Source organism: Mustela erminea, chromosome 18, assembly GCF_009829155.1.
Source record: "Mustela erminea isolate mMusErm1 chromosome 18, mMusErm1.Pri, whole genome shotgun sequence".
Classification (NCBI taxonomy): domain Eukaryota; kingdom Metazoa; phylum Chordata; class Mammalia; order Carnivora; family Mustelidae; genus Mustela; species Mustela erminea.
Window position 1 is genome coordinate 10367630 of NC_045631.1, and position 23846 is coordinate 10391475.

Below are 23846 nucleotides of genomic sequence, written 5' to 3' on the forward strand. Positions count from 1 at the left end.
TGATCTCAGGACTCTGAGAACATGACCTGAGCCAAATGCAGAGGCTTAACCCATTGAGCCACCCAGGTGCCCTTCCATTCATCTGTTGATGGACATCTAGGTTCTTTCCATAGTTTGGCTATTGTGGAGATTGCTGCTATAAATATTTGGGTGCACATGCCCCTTCAGATCACTACATTTATATCTTTAGGGTAAATACCCATTAGTGCGATTGCAGGGTCATAGAGCAGCTCTGTTTTCAACCTTTTTAGGAACCTCCATGCTGTTTTCCAGAGTGGCCGCACCAGCTTGCATTCCCACCAAAAGTGTAGGAAGGTTCCCCTTTTAGAGCATAAATTCTTATGCTGTGGGGAGATAGACAATGAGCAAGCACACAAAATATGTATTACATCAGATGGTGATAGTGGGGATATGCTAATGTAGAAACATATCTTTAGTTTTGTCCCTTATTGTCACCAAAATGACTTTGAGCTACTTTGCTTTGAAGCCAGGATCCAGTCAGGGTTCCTGTGTCGCATATTGTGTCTCTTTATTCTCTTTTAACCTAGAGCAATTTTTCCTTTCCTTTCTGTTCACAGTGGTCATATGGCTTTCTCTGTGCTTGCTCTGTGACCCAGTCCTGCTCATGCCCTGCCCCAGACCAGTTCCCTCCCCATCCCTGCTACTTTGCTTCTAGTCAGTGGCTTTTTTATACAGCACAATGAGCCATGAGCCCAACATCCAGACAGCCTTTGGGGGCAGAGCCGTATGAGGAGCTTGTGGTTTCTGGCTGAGTGGAGTTTCCCATTTTCCCAAGCTGAGCATAGTAGAAGATCTGTTTGGTGGAAGATGGGTGGGCGGTAGCAGCTCCTGAGGCAGGCTTACAGCCCTGGGACTTGGACCATGACCCTGCCAGCCAAGCATGCTTGGACCCCTTGCCAGACTGTGATTTCCTCACTGTACAGTGAAGAGGCTGGTGACCATGTAAGCGGGGAGGGCAGGGTCAATTGATTCATTCATCCACACATTCGGCAAGTATTTATGGAGCATCAACTCAATCACAGGCAAAGTGTGGGGATAAGACAGCAGAAGAGGCACAGTCCCTGCCCCCATGGAACCCTCTGGCTCATGAAGGAGATAGACAAGACAGGCAATGACCAGAGGAGCGATAGCTGCTCTGGTGGCGATGTCTAGGGTACTCTGGAGACATAGAAGCAGGTGTATCCCTTAGCCACGAGGCTTGCATCAACTCTGAACTGAGGAGATGAGTACGAATTAGTGTGAGAAGGCAGGGGAGGAGGAAGCCCTGCCAAGAGCAAAGTGGTCAGGAGCCTGGAAGTTAGTATGAGCAAAGTCAAGGAACAGAAAATGTCAGGGGGTTGAAACTGAGTGTAGTGAGTACTAGGTTGGGGGAGGTGGGTGGTGCCTGTTACCAAGGCCCTGGGGGTTTGAGGAGCCAGAAAGGTTTGAAACAGGGAGGGCTCGTGAGAAGGTTGTTAATCAGTTTTTGGCTGCAGGAGGATGAATTAAAGGTCAGTGTTTGTTGTGATTTTTTTTTTTTTTTTTTTTTTTTTTTTTTTTTGGTGGTGTTGTTTTGGTAAAATTTTTATGGACATTTGCCACACAGAAAAATGCACCATCATAAGCGTGTAGCTCAGGGAATTTCACAAAATGAACCACCTGTGTAAGCAGCATCCAAACAAAGGAACAAAACATTATCAGCCTCAGGATGCCTGGGTGGCTCAGCTGGTTAAGCGTCTACCTTTGGCTCAGGTCATGATCTCAGGGTCCTGGGATCAAGTCCTGCATTGGGCTCCTTTTCAGTGGGGAGCCTGCTTCTCCCTCTGCCTATTGCTCCTCCTGCTTGTGCTCTTTCGCTCTCTCTCTGACAAATAAATAAATAAAATCTTAAAAAAAAAAAAATACATTGCCAGCCTCACCTAAGCCCCCTCTAGCCTGGTGCTCCCTTTTAGGCACATCCCTTGCTGAGAGTTAATGCTCTGACCGCCATCCATCTCCCTGGATTAGTTCTGCCTGTTCTTGAACTTATAAATGACACATGCTGTTATGTGGTTTGTTGTCAGGCTTCTCTCCCTCAGTATAGTCTGAATTTTGAAAGTGGTATTGCCTGAGACAATGATACTTAATCTCATTGCTCTCAGTCTTCCATTGTGTGAACAGTGCTGACAATGGGCATTTGGACAGTTTCCTTGGACAAATTATACTGCTTTCTGTGGACAGGTACACTTCCTTTTATCAGGCCTGTGCCCAGGAGTGGAATTGCTGAATCATGACTTGTGGTAGAGCCAACATGTCGTTTCCCAAACTTGCAGTGCATGAGTGTTCTGGTTTCTCCTCATGCTCGTGAAAGCCCAGTGTCAGTCCCAGTTATCTGTGACCTTATCTTGCCCAGTCCCCTCCCACCAGTACCGCAGCAGGGCCCTCTCCAACTCCAGGCCCCCTGCTTCAGAAACCAAGGTGAAAGGACATGGTGGGTGAGAGGAGTTTGAAGCCCCTGGAGCAGAAGGCTCTGAGTCCACTACAGCGTGGGAGAAGAGCCTCGCTGGGCTCAGGAAAACCTCCTTGAACACCTGATGAAGCAGAGGGGGTTCATGGGAGGATGTGGTGGGAGGAACTTCTGGGTTCCTGCCACAAATGGTGAAGCCCAAGACCACGGGCCTGCCTTGCTGAACAGGAAATGCACTGCCGGCCGCCCCAGGGCCACAGAGAGCAGAGGAGGCTGGCCTCCCTGTGCATGTGTAATGTGTCTCTCTCACTCCCTTGTGCTGTTTCTCCCTAAAATAGAACACTCAGGACTGGCAGCAGCACGGGTGTGGTTGCTGCAGGGTGAAGTGAGTGGAACATAAAGAAGGCCTTCCACATCTGAAACTAATGTAACATTGTATGTTAATTAGACTTCAATAAAAATGCAAATGAAACCATTAAAAAATAAAACTGTGATAAAACTTGGGGGATGGGCACCCTGGTGGCTCAGTCGTTTAGTTGTCTGCCTTCTGCTCAGGTCATGATCCCGGGGTCCTGGGATGGAGCCCCATGTTGGGCTCCCTGCTCTGTGGGGAGCCTGCTTCTTCCTCTCCCTCTGCCTGCCACTCCCCCTTGCCTGTGTTCTCTCTCTGTGTGTCTAAAAAAATAAATAAAAATCTTTAAAAATTAAAAAAAAAAAAAACTTAGGGAAAAAAGAAGGCCTTCTCCTGGGAGGTATGGGATTAGACTCAGAATGGACCTACCTAGGTTAGAGGTGGGTGAAGGCAGGAGATGGACGCTTCTAGCCCACGGTACAATAGGGTCCCCAGAGCTGTCAGCTGATGGTGGGTTTGGTTATTGTTAGTCATTCAGTCAACAAACCTGGAGATCAAGAGACTACCCATCATGCGGGAAGAATGGGTAGGCAACAGAGGCAGCTCAGATTGGGCCCCAGGCCACAGCACTGCATGACTTGATATGAATGGCAAACTTAGTTTCCACAGTTCACAGCCTGGACAGCTGTACATGGTAGTCTCTTGAGAACTCATAGTCTAGGCGAGTATGGGGGTGGGTTCCAGTAGTCAGGGAGGCCTTGGAGGGGGTCAAGTTGCTCCTTTTGGGAAGACTTTCTGAGGAGCTGGGGTTTAGGATGACTGTTGGCAGGAGAAGGAGGTGGGAAGGAAGTAGCTTGGGCAATGGCCTGAAGGAGGAAGGAGAGCCGAGGCTATTCCAGGCCTGGGCCTCCCCCACCAAAACATGATCTAGAATGGAGGCTAGTTTTGCCCCCACCTCTATGGGGGAGAGGGAATGAGGTGCTAGACGGAGGGCTGAGGTTCAGGCTGGGGAGGAGTCTGGAGCTGAGGCAGGGTTGCTGAGCAGGCGACCTATTTTGGGAGCTCAGCTGCAGAACCCACAGAGCTGCCCCTCTGCTCATCAGCCCTGCCCCACATTAGACCCCTTACCCACCGCCTGAGCGGTCATTCAGTCAGTATTTAGCCATATTTACTGATCCCCAGTTCTGTGCCAGTCGTTCTTCCATGCTCTGGACATAACATGGTAAACAAGATTAGATGTGATCCTTGAGGAACTTACGGTCTAGTGTCGGGGGAGAGAGATTAAGCACATAAGCAAGTAAACAGGATACTATAGGACGTAACAAGTTCTGTAAAGGAAATAAAACAAGGTGACACGAAGCTGAGCAGGTGTGTTGTGAGGTGGGGCTGGTTAGAGAAAGCATTTATGAGGAGGTGACAGTTAAGCAAGGCCAGGAGATGAAAATGAGTCAGACTTGGCGAGTGAAAAGCAGGGCTTCCAGGCACAGGGCACAGCAAGGCAGAAGGCTTGAGCAGGCAAGAACTCGGGCTGTCCAAAGAAGGGGCTAGAACAGAAGCCAGCCAGTGTGGAGCTGGAGCTTAGAGAACAAAGAAATGGGAAGAGAAGGGCGCCTGGGTGGCTCAGTCGGTTAAGCCTCTGCCTTCAGCTCAGGTCATGATCCCAGGGTCCTAGTATTGAATCCCAGATCAGGCTCTCTACTCAGCAGGGAGTCTGCTTTCTTGGACCCTCTCCCCACTCATGCTCTCTCATTCACACCCTCTCTCTTAAATAAATAGATAAAATCTTAAAAAAGAAAAAGAAATGGTGAGAGGAGGTCTCAGAGGCAGGGAGGGCTAGACCAGCAAGGCCCTGTAGGGTGCATCAGGGAGTACGGACTCTTTTTCTTTTCTTTCTTTCTTTCTTTTTTTTTTTTTTTAAGATTTTATTTATTTATTTGACAGACAGAGAACACAAGTAGGCAGAGAGGCAGGCAGAGAGAGAGAGAGAGAGAAGCAGGCTCTGCATCAAGCAGAGAGCTCGCTGCGGGGCTCGATCCCAGGACTCTGGGATCATGACCTGAGCCGAAGGCAGAGGCTTCAACCCACTGAGCCACCCAGGCACCCCCGGACTCCTTTTCTAAGTGCACGGGAAGCTACTGAAGTAGGGGAGTAACACGGTATAAACTGTAAGGGTAAATTTCAAAAACAAACACTACCAGTTAGGAGACGAATATCATAGACCAGACAAGGTGCTGATGGCCAGGATGATGATGGGGAAATGGAGAGAAGAGGTGCTTTGTAGATATAATTTGGATGAATAATCCATAGGGTTTACTGATGAACTTGATGCAGGGATGAGTGAAAAGATGAAGCAAAGATGTACCCAGGCTTCAGGCTTTATAAGGTAGTGGTTGGTGCTACCATCTATTGCCTTGGGGAAAATGGAAAAACACAGGCTTGAGGCACCTGGGTAGCTCAATCGTTAAGTGTCTGCCTTGGGCTCAGGTCTTGATCCCAGAGTTCTGGGATCCAGCCCCGCATCAGGCTCCCTGCTCCACATGAAGCCTGCTTCTCCCTCTCCTATACCCCTTGTTGTGTTCCCCCTCTCTCTGTCAAATAAATAAATAAAATTTAAAAAAAAAAAGAAAAAGAAAAAGAACAAAAAGCACAGGCGTGGGAGGACAAGACTCCCAAGTTCTGTTTAGACAATCTAAAGTTTAAGAGGCCTGTTAGGGGCCAGTTAGCCATTGTATTTGTTTCCTATGGCTGTGGTAACACCCACGAAATTAGTGGCTTAAAACAACACAAATTTATTATCTCACAGTTCTGGAAGTCAGAAATCCAAAATAGGTCTTAATAGGCTAAAGTCAAGGTGTGTTAGCAGGGCTGTGTTCCTTCTGGTGGCTCAAGGGGAGAATCTGTTTCTTCACCTTTTTCAGTTTCCAGAGGCTAACCACATTCCTTGGCTTTGGGCCTTTTCTTCCACCTTTAAAATCAGCAGTGTAGGGGCGCCTGGGTGGCTCAGTGGGTTAAGCTGCTGCCTTCGGCTCAGGTCATGATCTCAGGGTCCTGGGATCGAGTCCCGCATCGGGTTCTCTGCTCAGCGGGGAGCCTGCTTCCCTCTCTCTCTCTGCCTGCCTTTCTGTCTACTTGTGATTTCTCTCTGTCAAATAAATAAATAAAATCTTAAAAAAAAATCAGCAGTGTAGCATCTTCAAATCTTTCTCTCACTCATCCTCTTGTCTTCCTCTTATAAGGACCCTTGTGATTACATTGGGTCCACCTAGATAATCCAGAATAATTTCCCTTATTTCAAGATCCATAACTTAATCAAGTCTACAAAATCCATTTAGCCACGAAAGGAGCATATTCACAGGTTCTGGGAATCAGGACCTGGACATCTGTTGTGGGGGGGTGTGTGTTTCCTACAGCTATTTCCTAGATCCTACCTATATCAGACAGGTTATGCTGGTCTGACTTCTGGTGGAGGGACCCTAGGGCCACAGAACTTCAGCATTTGCAGGTGTATTGAAACCATGGGATTGGAGGGGATTACTAGGGAGAATGTGCTAGCAAGGAAAACAGGGACCAAGCCCCAAGGCTCAACAACATTTAGAAATTAGACGGTGGGGGTGCCTGGGTGGCTTAGTGGGTTAAAGCCTCTGCCTTCGGCTCAGGTCATGATTCCAGGGTCCTGGGATCGAGCCCCACATTGGGCTCTCTGCTCCTCAGGGAGCCTGCTTCCTCCTCACTCTCTGCTTGGCTCTCTGCCTACTTGTGATCTCTGTCTGTCAAATAAATAAATAAAAATGTTTAAAAAAAAAAAAGAAATTAGACGGTGAAGAAGCCAACAAAGGAGTCTGAGAAGGAGTATTGAGAGAGGAAGGGGGAAATAAAAAGGAAAGTATTTCAAGGAGGGGATGGTCACATGTCCAGGGATGCTGAGAGGTTAAAGGTGAGGACCGAGAGGTGTCCATTAGATTTGGCAGTGTGGGGACCACTGTTGATCTTTGACAATAGCTGTATCAGACGATGGAATCAACCTGGGGTGGTTAAGCTGGAGCATGTACACAGGTGTAGACTTAATATTATTCTTCTTAATCCATGGAGATAAGTAAATGATCTATTTCATAATTATAATAGAGTGACAGGAAGTGAGGAAGTGGAGATGGTACCTCATTCTTGCCACCCAACCCACCATAGCTGCATCATCATCTTTAGAAAGTACAGACTAATATTCCCCATTATAGGAAGTCCTCCATGACTTCCTACTGCCCGCAGCACAAAGATCTTGGAACTGGTTACCAAAGCCTGTTACCAAAGTCCAGCCTTGGGCCCCCTTCCTCAATGCTCCCTACTCAACCCAACCCCTAAGATGGGGAACTCACTCTCTGTCTTGAGACAGACCAGTTCTCCCTGGGCAGTGCGGATAATGAGAATGCTTAGGCTGACACTGGACTCTGCTGTCTCCCTGGGCTTGGGATGAGGGGCGAAGTTTGCCATTGGGAATCATACCTCTGGAGGCTGCCTTAATGTGGCTAAAGTGCTCCCCCCTCAAACCTCCATTTCTGACTGACCCAGAGGGTAGGAACACCAACACACTCTTCTCAGGAAATACTATTACTGAGGCCAGGTGGGGTGGTTTCCCTGGCAGCCACCAGAAAGCCAGCACCCCAACAGAACCAACTGTCTTGCTGATGGCTTCCTGGTACCTACCCACCCTTGCCCCAAAGAGTATATCACCCCCATCTCTGTCAGGGGGAGTCAGCAGGCAGAGAGCAGATACATTTAACCATTTCCTGCCTGGAGCTATATAAAGGTAAATGCTGAGCAAAAGCTTTCCACATAATGCAGAATCCGCCATCATGGGCTGGGAGTCTGTCTGCCTGCCCCATATCTGGACCTCCTCCATTAGTTTTCCAGATAGGGAGCCTGCGAGCCTGTGGACCTGGAGTAGGAAGACTATGCCTGGGCAGGCAGAAAAGAGAAGGGAATCATTGGCCAGCTCAACTTTGCTGTCTACCTTTCCAACTCAGGCTCCTGGTCGCTGGTCCTCAAACCAAGGAGGAAGGAGGCCTCCTGCATTGTTGTTCCCTCATCCAAGATAAGATCTCTTGCGAAAGAGTAGGTAAGTCTGCCTCAGTTTTGGGCAATGCCCCTAGACCTCCTTCCGAGGAATCCCATTTTTCTGGGCCAAATCATTTGAACCTAGTCCAGTCCCTCCACCCTAGATTCTACCACCACCCCCAGCAGGTCTTCTACCCCAATGCCCAATCCTATCCCAACCCAATCCTAATCCCCAGCCCATCTTTCCAGACCCAGTCCTAACAAAAATGATACTTAAAATGTATTGAGTGCTCACCATGCGGCTGGCACTCTGCTAAGTGTTCACTTTAAATCCTCAAAATCACAGAATCACACCATTTTATATAAGAGGAAGCTATCATTCAAGAAGTCCTTTGATTGCCAGTATGACTAAGGTCGTGCATCTAGCATTGGCAGCAACAGCTGGCAAACCCAACTCTGTCTGATTCCAAAACCCAACCTGTCCCAACTCATCACACCTCAATGGAATCCAATCTTACCCCTCCCAACCTGTGGCCATCCTAACATCTAGCATGGGGACTGGCATATATTAGGCACTCAATAAATGCTATGAACAATGAATGGAACTAATTAACTCATTAACCAACTCTACGCATCCCACTGAGTCCCACTTAAGTCCTACATTTGCTGATGACCCTTCGACTGTGTGTGGTAGAGTCCTTGTCTCTGTGAGACATATGATGTTGAACAACCTCACTCTGCTTCAGAGGGGATGCAAGCTGGCAGGGCAACTGGGTGATCCTATGGCTCAAAATTGTGTCTCCTGAGGCCCACAGTGTAGAGGGAAAGGAGTGAGGTACATTTTCTTGGGGATTCCCCAGGGACAGAACTTTGAGAGTGGGGAGTTCATCGGTCCATATAGCCAGTTCTTTAACATCTTGTACACCTCCCTGGTGCTGCACACACCCACCAGCTAGTGCTTCTCTACCCTCCTGCCCCTCCAGACCATGAGCCCCTGTAAGAAAATCACCAGCTCTCCGTTATTTCTAAATCCCTAACACCATCCAGCATGAGGCCAGGCACAGAGCAGACATCACAGGGCATCTGTTGAATGAGTCAGTGAATAAGTCTGACGAATAGGCACGTTGCCCTGAGCATGTCTAAGCCTGTGCTTCAAGGCCTCTCAGCCAGCTTCTAGAGGCTGTGCTGAGTGACCAACAGTTCTTTATGGGGCCCTGTGACATCTGACCTTGGCTGAAGTGTTGCCTCCCAGCATACCTCCCTCCTTACCTGGCCTTAACTGTTTCAGAGACTGTCCCCATCCCAAAGGGGAGGTACCGGGGAGTGACAGTTGTTCGGAACCACCACAGTGTTTTGGTAAGTGTGCATGAGATGGGACGATGGAGGACTTAAGGGAGGGTGGCACTAATCCTGTGGTTGACCAGTGTTAATACCAGTCTGACTGGTATATTCTCAGGGCTGAGCCCAGCTATCTCCTTGGTACCAACCACAGGGCTGACCAAGGCTCTAACCTGGGTACACCATGTGATGCAGCACACTGACCCAAGTGCTTAACCTCAGCTTTGACCCCATCATGCTCCCACCCCTGCTGAGGCATAAACAAGCTCTTCCTACATCCTCTGCCTCGTTGATGAACTTGATTCTTGCATGGGATTGATGGTGTAGCTGAGATTAGGGTGACTGTGCTGAAGGTGACTTAGGCTTTCTCCTCCCTTTCTCCCTCTCTCCCCTAGATCTGCATTCAAGTGCGGACCCCGCAGCCCCACAGTCTCAGCTCAGAACTCACAGGGACCTGCAGCCTACTATCCAACAACTTCCAAAACCACACCCAAGTCCACTTCTCCAACCTTGGTAAGGTTTGGACACTCACTGACCTTGGACATCCCTAAAGAGGTCTCCTTGGGTCTCTAAAAAGAGGCACAGCAGGGCCACAGAGGCCCAGAGAGGGGAAGGCAAGCCTAGGCCCCTGTGAACGGAATCAGGGCAGAACTAAATGTGGGCCTGCCTGGAGGTGAACAAGGAGGCTGTCTGACTCTCAGTTCTTCCATGTGTGTTTTTTAAAGAAAATCTGGATCCCAGTGCACACGTGGATGACAGAGACTGCTACAGGAACAAGAAAGGCAACACAGAGAAGCCAGCCAGGTGGCGCCGGGCTCTGAAGATACAGGAGGAGGAGGAGGAAGAGGAAGCTGGTGAGGAAAGGCAGATCTGGGCTGCTCCCAGAGGCTGTCAGAGCAAATCTCTAGGCTGGTGACCTCCAGGAGTGAGGTGTGCCCAGGTCTGGAAGATGGGGAGCAGTGGCTAGATTCCATAGCCCTGGCCAGTCCCAGCTCTGTGCCACCCCCCCAACCATATGAAAGATGGGGAAACAGGCCTAAAGAGCAGGAGCAATGGGAGTGACTCACTCAACAAGTCAGAGTGAACAGGCTCTGGCTGCCTCTGCCTCAGAGACAAAATCTTCAATCTTGGGAACTTTACCAACTTCCTCCCTGAACTGAGCCCCCAGAACCTAAATACGGTGGGTACCCTGAGGGCAGTACACTCTGCCCTCACTGTTGCCTCAAATTCCACACTCACTCCTGACCAGGCACTGAGATTGCCATCATCCTGGATGGCTCAGGAAGCATTGACCCCCCAGACTTCCAGAGAGCCAAAGACTTCATCTCCAACATGATGAAGAACTTCTATAAGAAGTGCTTTCAGGTAGGCTTCCCTAAGAGGTAGACTCGTGTGGTCTATCAGTTCTCTGTTGCTGTGAACAGATCCCCTCAAAACAACAACCCCTTATTTGCTCACAGTTCAGGGTCAGTTATGTGGGCTGGGTCAGCTGGGTGGTTCTTCTGCTGGCCTTGCCTAGAGTTGGTCCTGCAGCTGCAGACATCCTGTTGCTTGACTGGATGGCCTTCCTTGTCTGAACCATGTGCCTCCCGCAGGCCAGTCCAACTTTTCCATGGCTACAGTGTTCCAATGTATGCGTGCACTTTTCAAGATTCTGACTATCACATTTGCCAATGTCCCATTGGCCAAAGCCAGTCACTTGACCTATCCCATAGTCAATATGTGGGAGAGGGACTACACACAGACATGGTTTCAGGGACAAGCCTATGACTCATTGAGAGCCATTATTATCATAGCTTCTTTCTTCTCTATTTGCTTAGAGACTTCCCTCTGCTTTAGCATCTCCTCCTGCCTGGAGGCAAGGAGAAATGAATGGATTCTTTTACTACTTCCAGGGGGAGCCACCTAAAGGGCAGGGGGTGCTTTGGGCATGGGGACTCAGCCAACCTCCTCCCCACCTTGGTTCCTCCTCTCTAGTGCAGCTTTGCCCTGGTGCAGTATGGGGCAGTTATCCAGACTGAGTTTGATCTTCGGGATAGCCAGGATGTGAGCGCCTCCCTCGCCAGAGTCCAGAACATCACTCAAGTGGGGAGTGTCACCAAGACTGCTTCTGCCATGCAGCATGTCCTGTAAGTATGAGGGCAGTGGGAATTCCCTGAGCACCTACTGCATGCCGGCTCACAGCCCTGCCCAGAGGCTCCGAGGCGTCATGCCTGGAGAGGTGGCTGGAAAGAGCTGGGAAGAGAAAGGATCAGGTTCCAGCTCTTCCTTGGCTGAGGAAAATGTGAGGTCAATCCAGCCCTGGCTGACGGATGACATCCCAAGACATTCTCCAAAAATTCTTTCAAAAGCTCCTTTTGTGAGCAGCAGTAGAGCACGGTGCTTATCGTATGGGCTTCTTGGCTGCCTGGGTTCAATCTCAGCTCCAGTTTGTACTTCGGAGACCTTGGGTGAGTTGCCTATCCTGTCTGTGCTTCAGTTGCTTTGCTTTCTCTCTTTTTTGAGAGAGAAAGAATGAGCTCACATGGGCGAACAGGGGTGGGAGGGTGGAGAAGGGGCAGAGGTAGAGGAAGAAATAGAATCTTAAGAAGGCTCCATGCCCTGTGCGGAACATGATGTGGAGCTTGATCTCATGACCCTGAGATCATGACCTGAGCCAAAATGCTTAACGGACTGAACCACCCAGGTGCCGCAGATGCTTCACTTTTAGGATGAGAATAAGTAGGGACACCTGGGTGGCTCAGTTGATTGAGCGACTGACTCATGGTCGTGAGATCAAGCCCTGTGTCAGGCTCTGTGCTCAGCATGGAGTCGGCTTCAGATTCTCTCTTTTTCTCTGCCCCTACCCCTGAGCACACACTCTATCTTTCTCTCTCACTCTCAACATAAATAATAAATAAATAAAACGAGAATAATAATTGTACTTGTCTTACAGGATTTTGTGAGGATTAAATGAGTTAAAATATGTATGGTACTTACAACAGTGCCTGACACATAAGTACTATGTAAATATTAGCCACTATTATTAATATCATTATTATTCACAAGAGTAGATTGAAGTGTGGTCCAAAACCTTTCTGTGGGAGGAGGTGAGGGGCAAGGTCTGTCATAGCCTCCCCTCCACCTGGCCCTGCTGTATGCCAGAGGGGGGCTTTTTGGGTTTTTGTTCCCATTTTGAAGGGCTCCTTAATCCTATCCAATTCTAAAACAGGCCAGTGAATAAAATTTCCCCAGAGCTCAGTATCCCTCTGGCGAAGTTCTCCTCTTCATTTACTGTCCCCTACTTAGAGACAACATCTTCACGCCAAGCCACGGCTCCAGAAAAAAGGCATCCAAGGTCATGGTGGTACTCACTGATGGGGACATATTTGAGGACCCACTCAACCTCACTACTGTCATCAATTCCCCAAAGATGCAAGGTGTTGAGCGCTTTGCCATTGGGGTAAGAGCCAAGAGCTGGGGGGAGGCCCTCCCGACCCTGTGCAGCCTGGGGTGGGGAGGAGCCAGGGTTCCCGATAGGGGCTTCTGTAAACTGCTTACTCAAGCCTTGCTCTATTCACAGACACTTAGCAACTGCTATCAGTCCCTATGTCCTGAAATTTCCCCACTCCATACTGGGTCTTCCCACAGAGGGCCTATTTCCCAGTGGTAGGCACAGCTCACTTGCCCAGCAGTGATGGGGAGAGCAGTGAACACTGAGAGACCCCAAAGGAAGGACATCAGGGAAGGTCCCTGGAGGAGATGGTGCTGAGCCGAGTCTTGGAGGACAAATAGGAGTAGCTGGCCTAGGCTGTGGGGGAAGCGGGAAGGGCTCCGCAGGCAAGGGGCACAGCATGTGAGACTGAGCCTGGTGTGCGAAGGAAGGTGTGTGTGCAGGAGAACAGGGATCAGGGAGTGGATGCAGGTGGTAGAGGGCCCTGAAGGCCAGCAGAGGGACTCAGCCCTCTCCCTGGGCCTGGAGAGCTCTTGGGGCTTGGGAACCAGCCTGCTCTTATGATCCTGATCCACCGACCCATGGCCCCTGTGCAGGTGGGAGAGGCATTTGAGAAGAATAGGACCTACAGTGAACTGAAGCTGATCGCCTCAGACCCTGATGACAGATACGCCTTCAAGGTGACCAACTATACAGCACTGGATGGACTGCTGAGTAAATTGCAGGAGAATATCATTCAGATGGAAGGTGAGAGCTCTGCTGGGCAGTCCCCTTAGGATTTGGCAGGAGGCCAAGCCCTGTGCTCCAGCCCCACTCCTGTCCTCCCTGCATATGGCTCTCTGGGCATCCCATCACTTCTCTGAGCCTCAGCTGTTCCATCTCTGAAAAGGCAACAATATCCCCAGCCCTCCTCACTTCCCTGGAATTCCCTGAAGCTCTGATGAGAAGCTCCTTCTGATGCTGGAGAAGGAAGGATGACTGGGTTTGGATCCCATCCTCAGGAGCTCACAGATGAGGAAACTGAAGCCCAGAAAGAGGGAGTGAGCTGCCCAAGCTTACTCTGCCAGTGGCTACTAAAGCAGGACCAGGTTTCCACTCTCAGCCTGGTATATGTCCCATTATTCTGAACATGGTTCCCTCTGGGTATGAGGTCAAACTGGGCCCTTATCTGACTTAGTCTCTCCCTTCACCTCATCCCACAGCAGTGTCTCACTGGGCTTCTTGGCTTCTAGGCACGGTTGGAGAGGCCCTCCACTACCAGCTGGCACAGATCGGGTTCAGTGCCCAGATCCTGGATAAGGTATGTGGCCAACTCAGTACCAAGCAGGCTGACCACAGAGGAGGGGCCCCAATGACCCCCAGGGACTCAGGGATCCCTGGATCACAGTGTAGAGCTCTGCCCTCTGAAAAAGCCCTTTTAGGATAAAGGAAAACCATTTGTACTTGCTTGCTCTAATCTGGACCTTTGAGGTAGATGAAAGAATGGTCATATTCATTACAGGTGGTCGTTTTGTTCTGTGTACTCATGATTATGCACTACTAACACAGGCTTTGGCTTAGGTCACTTGCCTACCAAGTTCCGTACGTGTCCTCACCAGAGGCACTGTTCCTTACCACGGGAAAAATGCAGGCGTGGTGAGGACACCAGCCTTGCATGGAGGTGGAATTATGGTCGGCAAATTGCTTGACACAGGTAGACCTTATGTGCCAGGCAACGTGCACAGGAGATGAACTGTGTATTGTTCAATCATACTTTGTTTTCATGCTCAACATCTGGGTCAGATTTCTGTCCTGGGGGTGATGGGCACTGGAAGGATGGTTGTCCTGACAGGGTCATGGGTGCAAGGCAGGAACCGAGTACTTGCTATCTTGCCTTCCTCCTGCATTTCTAGCCAGGTGGTCAGTGATCCCTGGAAGTGAACATGCCCTCCACCCCCAACTCTGCGCGCCTCACCCATCATCCCCCCTATCCCCGCTGTGTCTGGCCCGGGTCCCTCCCTCTCGGATGGCCTCCAACCCTCATCCCCTGTAGGGGCAGGTGCTGCTCGGTGCCGTGGGGGCCTTCAACTGGTCGGGGGGTGCGCTACTCTACGACATGCACAGCCGCCGGGGTCGCTTCCTGAACCACACTGAGGCGGATACCGAGAATGCGCAGTACAGCTATCTAGGTGAGGCGGGGCCTGGAGGCTTCCTGGGCGGGGGCGGGGCCTAAAGAGCAACCCGGAGGCTGGGCATCGGGCTGGATTAGGCTTCCCATTAGGGCAGGCTCTGGTCAGTTAGGGCAGTCACAGGGACTAAGCGATAGGCCTTGGTTGGGGACCCCGAGGCTGAGAATTAGGGCCTTCTGGATGAGGAGCAGGCCTCCTTTGGACGGAAGCTCACGGCTACCTGAGGAGGCGGGGCCTCACCATTAACAGTAGTGGTGAGTGACCCTTCACCCCCGTCCTTGGTCCTCATATACCGTGTGTGTGAGATGAACGTGTGTGGTGAATGTGTATGGAGTGTGTTTTGAATGAAGCTGTATATACATTGGGTGCATATCCCTCCTGTGTGGTGGGGCACATGTGTGTGAGAAGGCCCAGTGGTAATTGGGAGCACTCCCTGATGCTCGTTTTTAAAAGGATGAGAAAGATCTGCCCCCCTGCCCAGGCTACCTTGAAGGACTGGTTGGGAAAATGGTGGGGGGATCAAAGGAGTGGCCCAATGGGCGCTCCCAACCACAACCACCACCACTCCTTCTCTCAGGTTATGCAGTGGCTCTACTGCACAAGGCCTGTGGCCTCTCCTACGTGGCAGGGGCTCCACGGTACAAGCAGCGGGGAGCTGTGTTTGAGCTCCGGAAGGAGGGCAGAGAGACCAACTTCGTGCCAGTACTGGAGGGAGAGCAGGTACCTGCTGGAGAAGGATGGCTCCCGTTATTGTAGATGGAGGATCTGGAAGCCCTGGAGGGAATGGGGTAGGCTGCAAGGCATGCAGTGGGTTATAGACTCAGTCTGGACTGAACTCAGACAGAATGCAGTGCCATTGGCCCAGCTCTGCATGTCTGTTTGGCGACTGGATTCCCCCATTGTTGGGGATATAGCTGCTCACCCGGGCTTCTTTGTTACTCTGGTGAACAAATTGATCTGGAATAACCCAAACTGGTAGTCCAGGAAGAGCAGGAGCAGGTATCTAGCCTTGCTGAGGGGTATCAGAGGAGGCCTCCCCAGCACCCTTGTGAGTTGAGTTCCTTCTGGGCTATAGATGGGATCCTATTTTGGCTCTGAGCTGTGCCCTGTGGACATTGACATGGATGGGACCACGGACTTCTTGCTGGTGGCTGCTCCATTTTACCACATTCACGGAGAGGAAGGCAGAGTGTATGTGTACTATCTGAATGAGCAGGTAGGAGTCTCATCTTTGCAAACTTGCCGAGGTTGTGGCTGCTCAGCCTGGTGCAAATCTGATGGAGGCTGGGAGCACCCTGGGCCTGCCTCTTCTGGCAGGACAGTGATGGGGAAGTGCTCAGGTGGATGATGGCCAAGCAGAGCACCATCACCTTTCCTCCCATACTCTTTCTCACTTTTTCCACCCCATCATCTCATGTTGATGATGATAATATCCCACGTAACTGCATAGTTGACAAAGCATGTTCTAAGATCTCACTGGTTTCTCACAGTAACTGTGTCACTCCCATTCTACAGATGAGGAAGCTGAGGCTCAATGATACTGAGACTTGCTCAAGTTTACATAGCAAGTGTGTGGTAGAGCCAAGACTAGAACCCAGTCTAGTAATTGCCAGTCCAGTACCTGTAACTGTGGGAACAGAGGGGGCAGGCTGTGGGTTCTGAACTGCAAGGCAGGAGGATTCCAGCATTACCACTCACTCCCCATGTAACCATGGGGGATCTGTTGCCTTTTCTGAGCCTCAGCTTCCCTGCTAGAGAATCAGAAACAAGTCCAGTGAGCATGCCTCCTGGGTGGCATGGGTATGTACCCCACATCCTTCCCTTGAGGGCTGAGGCGCCTCTTTGCTTTACAGAATGGTTCCTTCTCCTTGGCATACACTCTGAGTGGGCACCCTGGATTCGCTAATGTCCGGTTTGGCTTTGCCATGGCAACAATAGGGGATATCAGTCAGGATAACCTCACAGATGTGGCCATTGGGGCCCCCCTGGAGGGTTTTGAGGCAACTGATGGCAACAGCTTTGGCAGCGTGTACATCTACAATGGACGCCAGGATGGTCTTTCTACCAGCCCCTCTCAGGTAACCTGCAGGGCTCTCTTCAGCCTCTGCTCTGGGATTCTGACTTCCCCTTGAGGTGATGGCCTGAACCCCAATCCAGCTCCAGTTCTGTCAGGTGGGTCCCAAGGGGTCAGGAGTGCCCAGTGAAGCCCCAAAGTTGCATGGAGGTTCCAGACCAGGGCTTTACCCCAGACACTTCCAGTGGGGTAAGAGGTGGTGGCAACATTTGTCTATTTCCTGACCTGTTGTATCTCCCTTTTTTTGGCATTCCTGACCATGGAACTACCTCAGATTCATTTCCCTCTCTTTCTGTTCCCTTTGTGGCTCCTGTCCACGCCCCTCCCCAACTCCTCCCTGCCTAAACTCTCATCTCTCATGACTCCCTTGCCAGCCTCTCCTGTTACATATCTTGTGAGCACTTTTACCCACCCCAGCTTGTAGTTTCTCTCCTAACTCTAGTCCTGTATGTCTAGATGTCTCCTGAGCACCTCACTGGATGGCCCCCCCCCAGGCATCTCAGTCTCATGCTGTCTAACCCAAAGCATCCTCTTCCCCCAGACCTGCTGCTCCTCTGGACGCCTTCCACTCATCCTCCACACATGTCCTAATGATTCTGCCTCCCATATCCAGCCCCTGGCCTGGCTCCTGTCTCTCTTTGTTCCCACCCCTGGCCTGGCTCCTCCTGATCCCCGTCTTCTACTCTGCGTCTGATTAGACAGGACCACCTCACTGCCCAGCCCCTCATCAAGCCTCCTTGTACCCAAATCTCCTTCTGTTCCCACCGTAGTGGCCCCTAGCTAGGTCCTCAGATGGCCCTGCTCTGCCCCATACGCTGCTTCCCTCACTCTTCCCATGTCAAGTCCCACCTGCCCTTCAGGGCTCCATTGGAATACCACTTCCCCTGGAAAGCCTTGCCCTTCTTTTTTCAGTTCCTCAACTGAGGGCTTCCTGGGTTGGGGAGGAAAGCTGATCATGCTGATTTGAATAAAACCCAAAAGGACTCCCCTTCTCCTCCATGCCTTGTGTTTCTCCCTCCACAGCGGATCAAAGCCTCAGCGGTGGCCTCAGGACTCCACTACTTCGGCATGTCAGTGGCTGGTGGCTTAGATTTGACTGGGGACCGCCTTCCTGACATCACCGTGGGCACCCTGGGCCGGGCAGCTGTGCTCCGGTAGGGGTTTACCCTGCCTTCTGTGGTCCCAAGTCCCATCCTCAACCTAGTTAGCCTGCCTTCATTGACCCCATGAAGACATGGGGCGTGGGAATAAATGTGTCTTTTAAGGGCATCAGCTCTGGAATCTGCTCATTTGGCTTTGAACTTCAGTTCTCAATTAACCATGTGCCCTTGGGCAGGTTATTGTATTTGAGTCCAAATTTTCTCCTCTGTAAATGCGAATAACACTAGCCTCTACCTCACAGAGTTATATAGATTAAGAGAATCTTTGCAAGGTGTTTGGCACTGTGCTCAGTGAAGGCTGTTATTTTGATGATAAGAATTTCAGAGCTGCTGTGCTCCATCTCTAAGTGAATTATCAAATCACATGGCTGTAAATACTCTGGCAAAGCACCTATCCGCCCTGTGCCCTCCACTGAGCTCCAGACTTGGCTGTCTATTCAACATCCCTCTTGGCTGTTACTGTCAGGCATCTCAAAGTCTAAACATGGGCCTCATATTCTCACTCGATCCTCATTCTCCCAACCTGCACTTTCCCATGCTTCCCAGCTCAGTCAAGGGCTCCATTTATTCAGGACAAAACCCAGGAGTCATCCTTGGTTCTTCTTTCCTTGTTCTGCCACTCCATTGACAAGATTTTGTTGGCTCTGCCTCCAAAAACCTCCCCATACAAGATGCTGTCATCTCTCATTTGCACCATTGCCATGGCATTCTTCCCTGGCCCCTCTCTTGGTGCTCCATTCTCCACACAGCGGCCAGAGTGATCCCTTTATTCAGCTGCTTAAAACTCCTCAGCAGCTCCCACTTAGAGAGTAAAAATCCAAATTCCTTCCTGTGGCCCATCCTCTCCATGGCCTGGCCCTGCCCATCACTCCATCCCCATCTCCTCTTACTAACCTCTATCTCACTAATTGTGCTCAAGTCCTGCCAACCTTCGTGTTCCTCAAACGAATCAAGCTCATTGCTGCCCCACACCCTTTGCACTAGCTGTACTTTCTGCTTGGAGTGAGGTTCTCCTTATCTCCAGCTCTTGTTAACAGATCTCAAATGACTCATCAGTGAAGCCCTCCCTGATCACCCAGGCTAACTAGCCCCCAATCTCTGTTACCCGATTCTATCTTATTATCATAGCATTACCTGTACATAGTTTCTTCTTACTTGTTTATTGTCTGTTTTGCCAAGACTTGTCTCTTTCCCTACTGTATCCTGAAGATTCAGAATAGTGCTTGGTATACTCGAGATGTTCAATATTCATTGAATGAATGAATGAGCCAAGTGCTGAAGTCTTACGGTCACTTCTCATAGTTCTCTTTGCTGTCTCATTTAGCTCAAGACCTGTGGTTTACCTGAAGGTGTCCATGACCTTCACCCCTATGGCACTGCCCATTGGCTTCAACAGCAGTGTGAATGCTCATTTGTGTTTTGAAATCAACCCTATGACCACAGTTGCTAACTCAGGTAACAGACAGCCTTGCTGACCCCCCCCGACTCATACCCCCCTGCCGCATGCCAAGTGTGGTCATTCCTTGTTGGCTTCAGTAGGGGACAGGAAAAGAGGCCTGCCATGGAGGGGTACGAGGAGTGTTATGAAGTCCTGGTGCTTGAAATCCCTCTATTAGAGCTTAGTTCCTTTGACATTAGGTTCTATTTAATGGGAGTGCCACAGAAAAGGATGGTCTCCTATTAAATCCATACTATGAAGGGCTTTATCTGACCCCTGCTGGGAAGAGGGGCTCTGTATCCCTTCCTCCAGGATTAAGGATTGAATTCCTGAAAGAACACTCAGAAAAAAGTAGCCAAGTCTCCATCTCCCATCTCGCCTATTCTGTACAGTAAGGGAATTAGCCCAGGTAATCCGTAAGGTGCTTCCAGCTCTGCCATCCTTGGTTTTACTCTAGGGTTTCTCTCTCCACTTTCTGAATTATTCTTCCTCCACATTTTCTCCTTCAAGCATAGCCTCTTCTCTGAGCCCTCCTTCCCCTAAGGGAAGACTGACTCAGTCCTGAGAATGGGTTTGGGGCTGGGGCACTGAGGGATGCTATCCAAGTGCCAGAAGACCATGATGAAAGTACTTTTGAAGTGAAGAAACTGAGGAATCCATCACAAGGGACTGGGTGGGGATATCACTCAGGAGGGGCTCATAAGGCAGGCAGGCGAGGAGTGTTTTTTCTCAGGCATATCCACTCCTACCTCATTATGAAGGTCTGGTCTTCATTCCCAGGCTTCAGAGAGACATTTCTGAACTTCACAGTGGATGTGGATGTGGTGAAGCAGAGGAAAAGGCTGCAGTGTTCAGACAAGAGTAATTGTCAGAGCCACCATCGGGAGTGGGACACCAGTATGTCCCAGCTTTGTGAGTCCCTCCTGCTTATTCCCACAGAGGGAGAGGTAAGTGGGGTTTAGAAGAAAGTCCAGAGGAGTGTATGTTGTTGAGAAAAGATTTGAGGTGCATGCAATGAAGGATATATACCCAAAACAAACTAGGCAATTAAAATAATCCTAATAGATTAAGAACCACATAATGGCATGAGAGATGGAGTTAATTGTACTGGAACTCCAGAGTAAAGAACTCTGCTGAAATGGAACATTAATTATACCTCTGAGCTTCCTAGAACCTCAGCACAAAGGGAAATGCTCTAATGGCTGACATTTTTCTTGGTAACAAATTAGGAATAATAGGGGTTCCTCCTACCTCATGTCATCTCACCTCACCTGGTAGTAGCATTGGAGCTGAGTGCTTTTATATGAATGAACATCAGCAAAATTGAATGAGAAAGTAGAAATCAAGACAAAATCATTTATAAAGGTGCTAGAGACATAAAAGAAATGTATTTGTCAGCATTCAGAGCCTGACAGGGCCTAGAAGAACCTCTAAGGATCATTTATTCCGGTAAACTCGTGATGATGCTTCTGCCTACACATGTGTTCCTATGTCTGTTCAGAGTGTTAATTGGATTAGGAAAGAGTTTCTAGCAAGTCTATGCCTTCCTTAAATAAAAGCTACATTTTCCATGCAGGAATCATGCTCACCTCCTCTGGGGTGTTCAAAGCTCCCACCACGGCTGAAAGGCTCACTTAAGGAGAATAGCCAATGGCACCCTACGGAATCTCCTTTATCTTCAGCTTTTACCTTTCTAATATGTTCCTCCAGGTTGCTTTGAGAAAGATCTTTATTAACACAGATGTGGCCATGATTCTTCCATTCTGTGGCATCCATTTGCCCTCCAAAAAAAAAAAAAAAAAAATTCGAATTGGTTTTTAACTCCTGTTGGGCAGAATCCCTTTGTGTTTGGGATGGGAACCAACAGGAGTTATTAGGCCTGAGGGCATAGCAGATCAAGTGAGATTTTTTTTCCCACAGCTCTAGGCAGCTTGGTTGAAAGAAGTTTCCCTTCAGCTTGGCTTATTTGGAAGAGGCTTACAACTTCTGACTCACCACTTGCATTGTTTATTTCTCATTATGACACATTAAAATTAAAAGTATTCTCCTTGTCCTCTTGTCCCCCACATGCCACTTTGACCCTGCATTACTTGGTGACTCTGTAGCTCTGTGAGGAGGACTGCTTCTCCAACATCAGTGTCAGCATCAGCTACCAACTCCAGACCTCAGAAGGCCAGAGGGACCATCCCCAACCCGTTTTGGACTTCTACACTAAACCCTTCACCATCTTCCAGGTGACTCAGCTATGTGAGACTCTCCTGGGAACCACACCCAACAAGCACCTGTTCCTCTAACTTCAAAGACTGTTAAAATTAGGAGGGCTCTCAGATAGTATTTGGGCCCCTTGCTGTTTAAATGGGGGAAATGGAGTTCCTAAGATGGTGTTAATTTGCTTAGGGCCTTACTGGTGGGTAACACAAAGTCTCCAAACCACATGCAAGGTTAGTTCCTTCATGTTCACAGAAAACTTGCTTGCTCCATTTTTAATGATGCATAGAAATATGTCGTCCAGCTTGGCAAGGGTCTCTGGTGAGGTGTGGTGGAGTTCCTGGTGTGATGGGCGTTCTGCATGGGGCCTGAACTACAGTTAACCTGCTCTGTGCTGTAGACAGGATGCCCTTTAGTGCACCTGCTGACCCAGGTCCTGACCATGGCCTTCAGCTGAGTGTCTGGCCTACCACACCTATACCCTAACAGACAGGTAATTTCACAAGAAACTTCTCTCATAACTAAGGGAATTCTGAGGGCAAAATAAACAGTCAGATTTCCCAATTCCTTGCTATCTAAGGTGATTTGGTTCCCACCTAGGCCCTGGCCCCCATGGTATTCTGTCAGTCTTCATTTAGAGAATCTTATGGCATATAGAAAACTCAGCAAGATCAAAGTGACAACGTGACCATTTAAGTAATAATTACAGTCAGCTGGAATTAGTTGCATTTCCAAAAAGGAAGAGAAGTCAAAAGCAGCTCATACTGGCACAGAAAAGCTTCAGGTAGTATAAGTTTATTTCCAGGTAATCATAGGACACTCATGACTAGTAGTTTTACAACAGTGCTCTACATAAATTAAATCATATAATTCTTTGGCTCAGATTTTGGCCAATATCCAATGAATCAGTCACAAATAGTAAAGAAATAAGAGAGTAGCATAATCAGGGTAACTGTTTTTTATTGCTCATCTGCCCAGGAAGAGAGAGAATCAGATTCCCTATGAGTGAAGATTGTCAGCTTGATTATTTTAGGCAAGAAATGTTATTTTAAATTTATTTATTTATTTATTTAAAAAGATTTTATTTATTTGACAGAGAGAGAGCGCATGAGATCACAAGTAGGCAGAGAGGCAGGCAGAGAGAGGGGGAAGCAGACTCCCTGCTGAGCAGAGAGCCCAATGTGGGACTTGATCCCAGGACCCTGAGATCATGACCTGAGCTGAAGGCAGAGGCTTAACCCACTGAGCCACCCAGGCGACCCTGTTATTTTAAATTTATAATAGTGTACTTATTTTGTTAAGAGTTTTTTAAAATTTGACGGCAAGTTAGATGATTCAGAAAAGATTAAGAGAACTAATGTGACAAAATTTTATCAATAAGTAGATGATTACTACTTATATATATTTTGGTATTTTAGAACCTTTTTATTTTGAAATATTTGACTCACTAAAAAAATTAAAGAATATTCCAAAGAATTCCCATGTATCTTTTATTCAGATTCCCTGAAAGTTACCATTTTGACATTTTAACATATTTGCTTTATCATTCTTTCCCTCCAACTTATACATATACACACCCATATATGTGTGTATATATGCATATCACACATTTATATTTTGCAGCCATTTGATACTAAATCACAAATATGATACCTCTTTACTCCCAATACTTCAGTATATATTTCCTAAAAAACAAGAACATTCTCTTATAAAACCACAGTACAAGGATCAAAATCAGGAAATTAACGGTGACAAAATGCTATGTTATCTAATGTACAAACTTTACTCAGATGTCACCAGTTGTCCTATTAATGTCCTGTATAGCAAAAGAGAACAATTTCTTTTTTTTGGCCCAGGATCATTCATTACATTTTTTTCAGGACTTATTTTTAGACTCCTTTAATCTGCAATGATATCTCAGTCTGTCTTTGTTTTTTATGACCTTACTATTTTTGAAGGATCAAATAGGCCACTTCTTTTATGGAATATGTTTCCTCATGATTAGATTCAGGTTATGCATTTTTGGCAGGAATAGCACAGAAGTGGAGTTGTGTCCTTCCAAGTGCCTATGCATCAGGAGGCATGTCATATAATTAATAAATATGTTATAGGGAGATGCTTTGAAATGCTTTGAGTGTATTTATATCTTATGTAACATCCATTCATAATTCTTACCTAAATAA

The 23846-nt window shown here is 48.6% G+C and overlaps 1 protein-coding gene across 2 annotated transcripts in view; it reads left to right on the plus strand.

Annotated features, from left to right (window-relative positions):
- ITGAE (integrin subunit alpha E) overlaps positions 1-23846 on the plus strand; it is a 64690-nt gene that overhangs the window by 20353 nt on the left and 20491 nt on the right. For both annotated transcript variants that reach the window (XR_004280489.1, XM_032320359.1), the window contains exons 3-19: positions 7814-7905; positions 9133-9200; positions 9578-9695; positions 9908-10036; positions 10432-10547; positions 11160-11311; positions 12471-12624; positions 13212-13362; positions 13848-13915; positions 14648-14783; positions 15361-15503; positions 15859-15999; positions 16637-16861; positions 17881-18011; positions 19342-19472; positions 20236-20402; positions 21561-21689. Coding sequence is in view for 1 of the 2 variants with exons in the window: in XM_032320359.1 (XP_032176250.1) it covers positions 7814-7905; positions 9133-9200; positions 9578-9695; positions 9908-10036; positions 10432-10547; positions 11160-11311; positions 12471-12624; positions 13212-13362; positions 13848-13915; positions 14648-14783; positions 15361-15503; positions 15859-15999; positions 16637-16861; positions 17881-18011; positions 19342-19472; positions 20236-20402; positions 21561-21689 (2251 nt within the window). In the remaining variant the exon portion in view is untranslated. The remainder of the gene's footprint in view (positions 1-7813; positions 7906-9132; positions 9201-9577; positions 9696-9907; positions 10037-10431; positions 10548-11159; positions 11312-12470; positions 12625-13211; positions 13363-13847; positions 13916-14647; positions 14784-15360; positions 15504-15858; positions 16000-16636; positions 16862-17880; positions 18012-19341; positions 19473-20235; positions 20403-21560; positions 21690-23846) is intronic.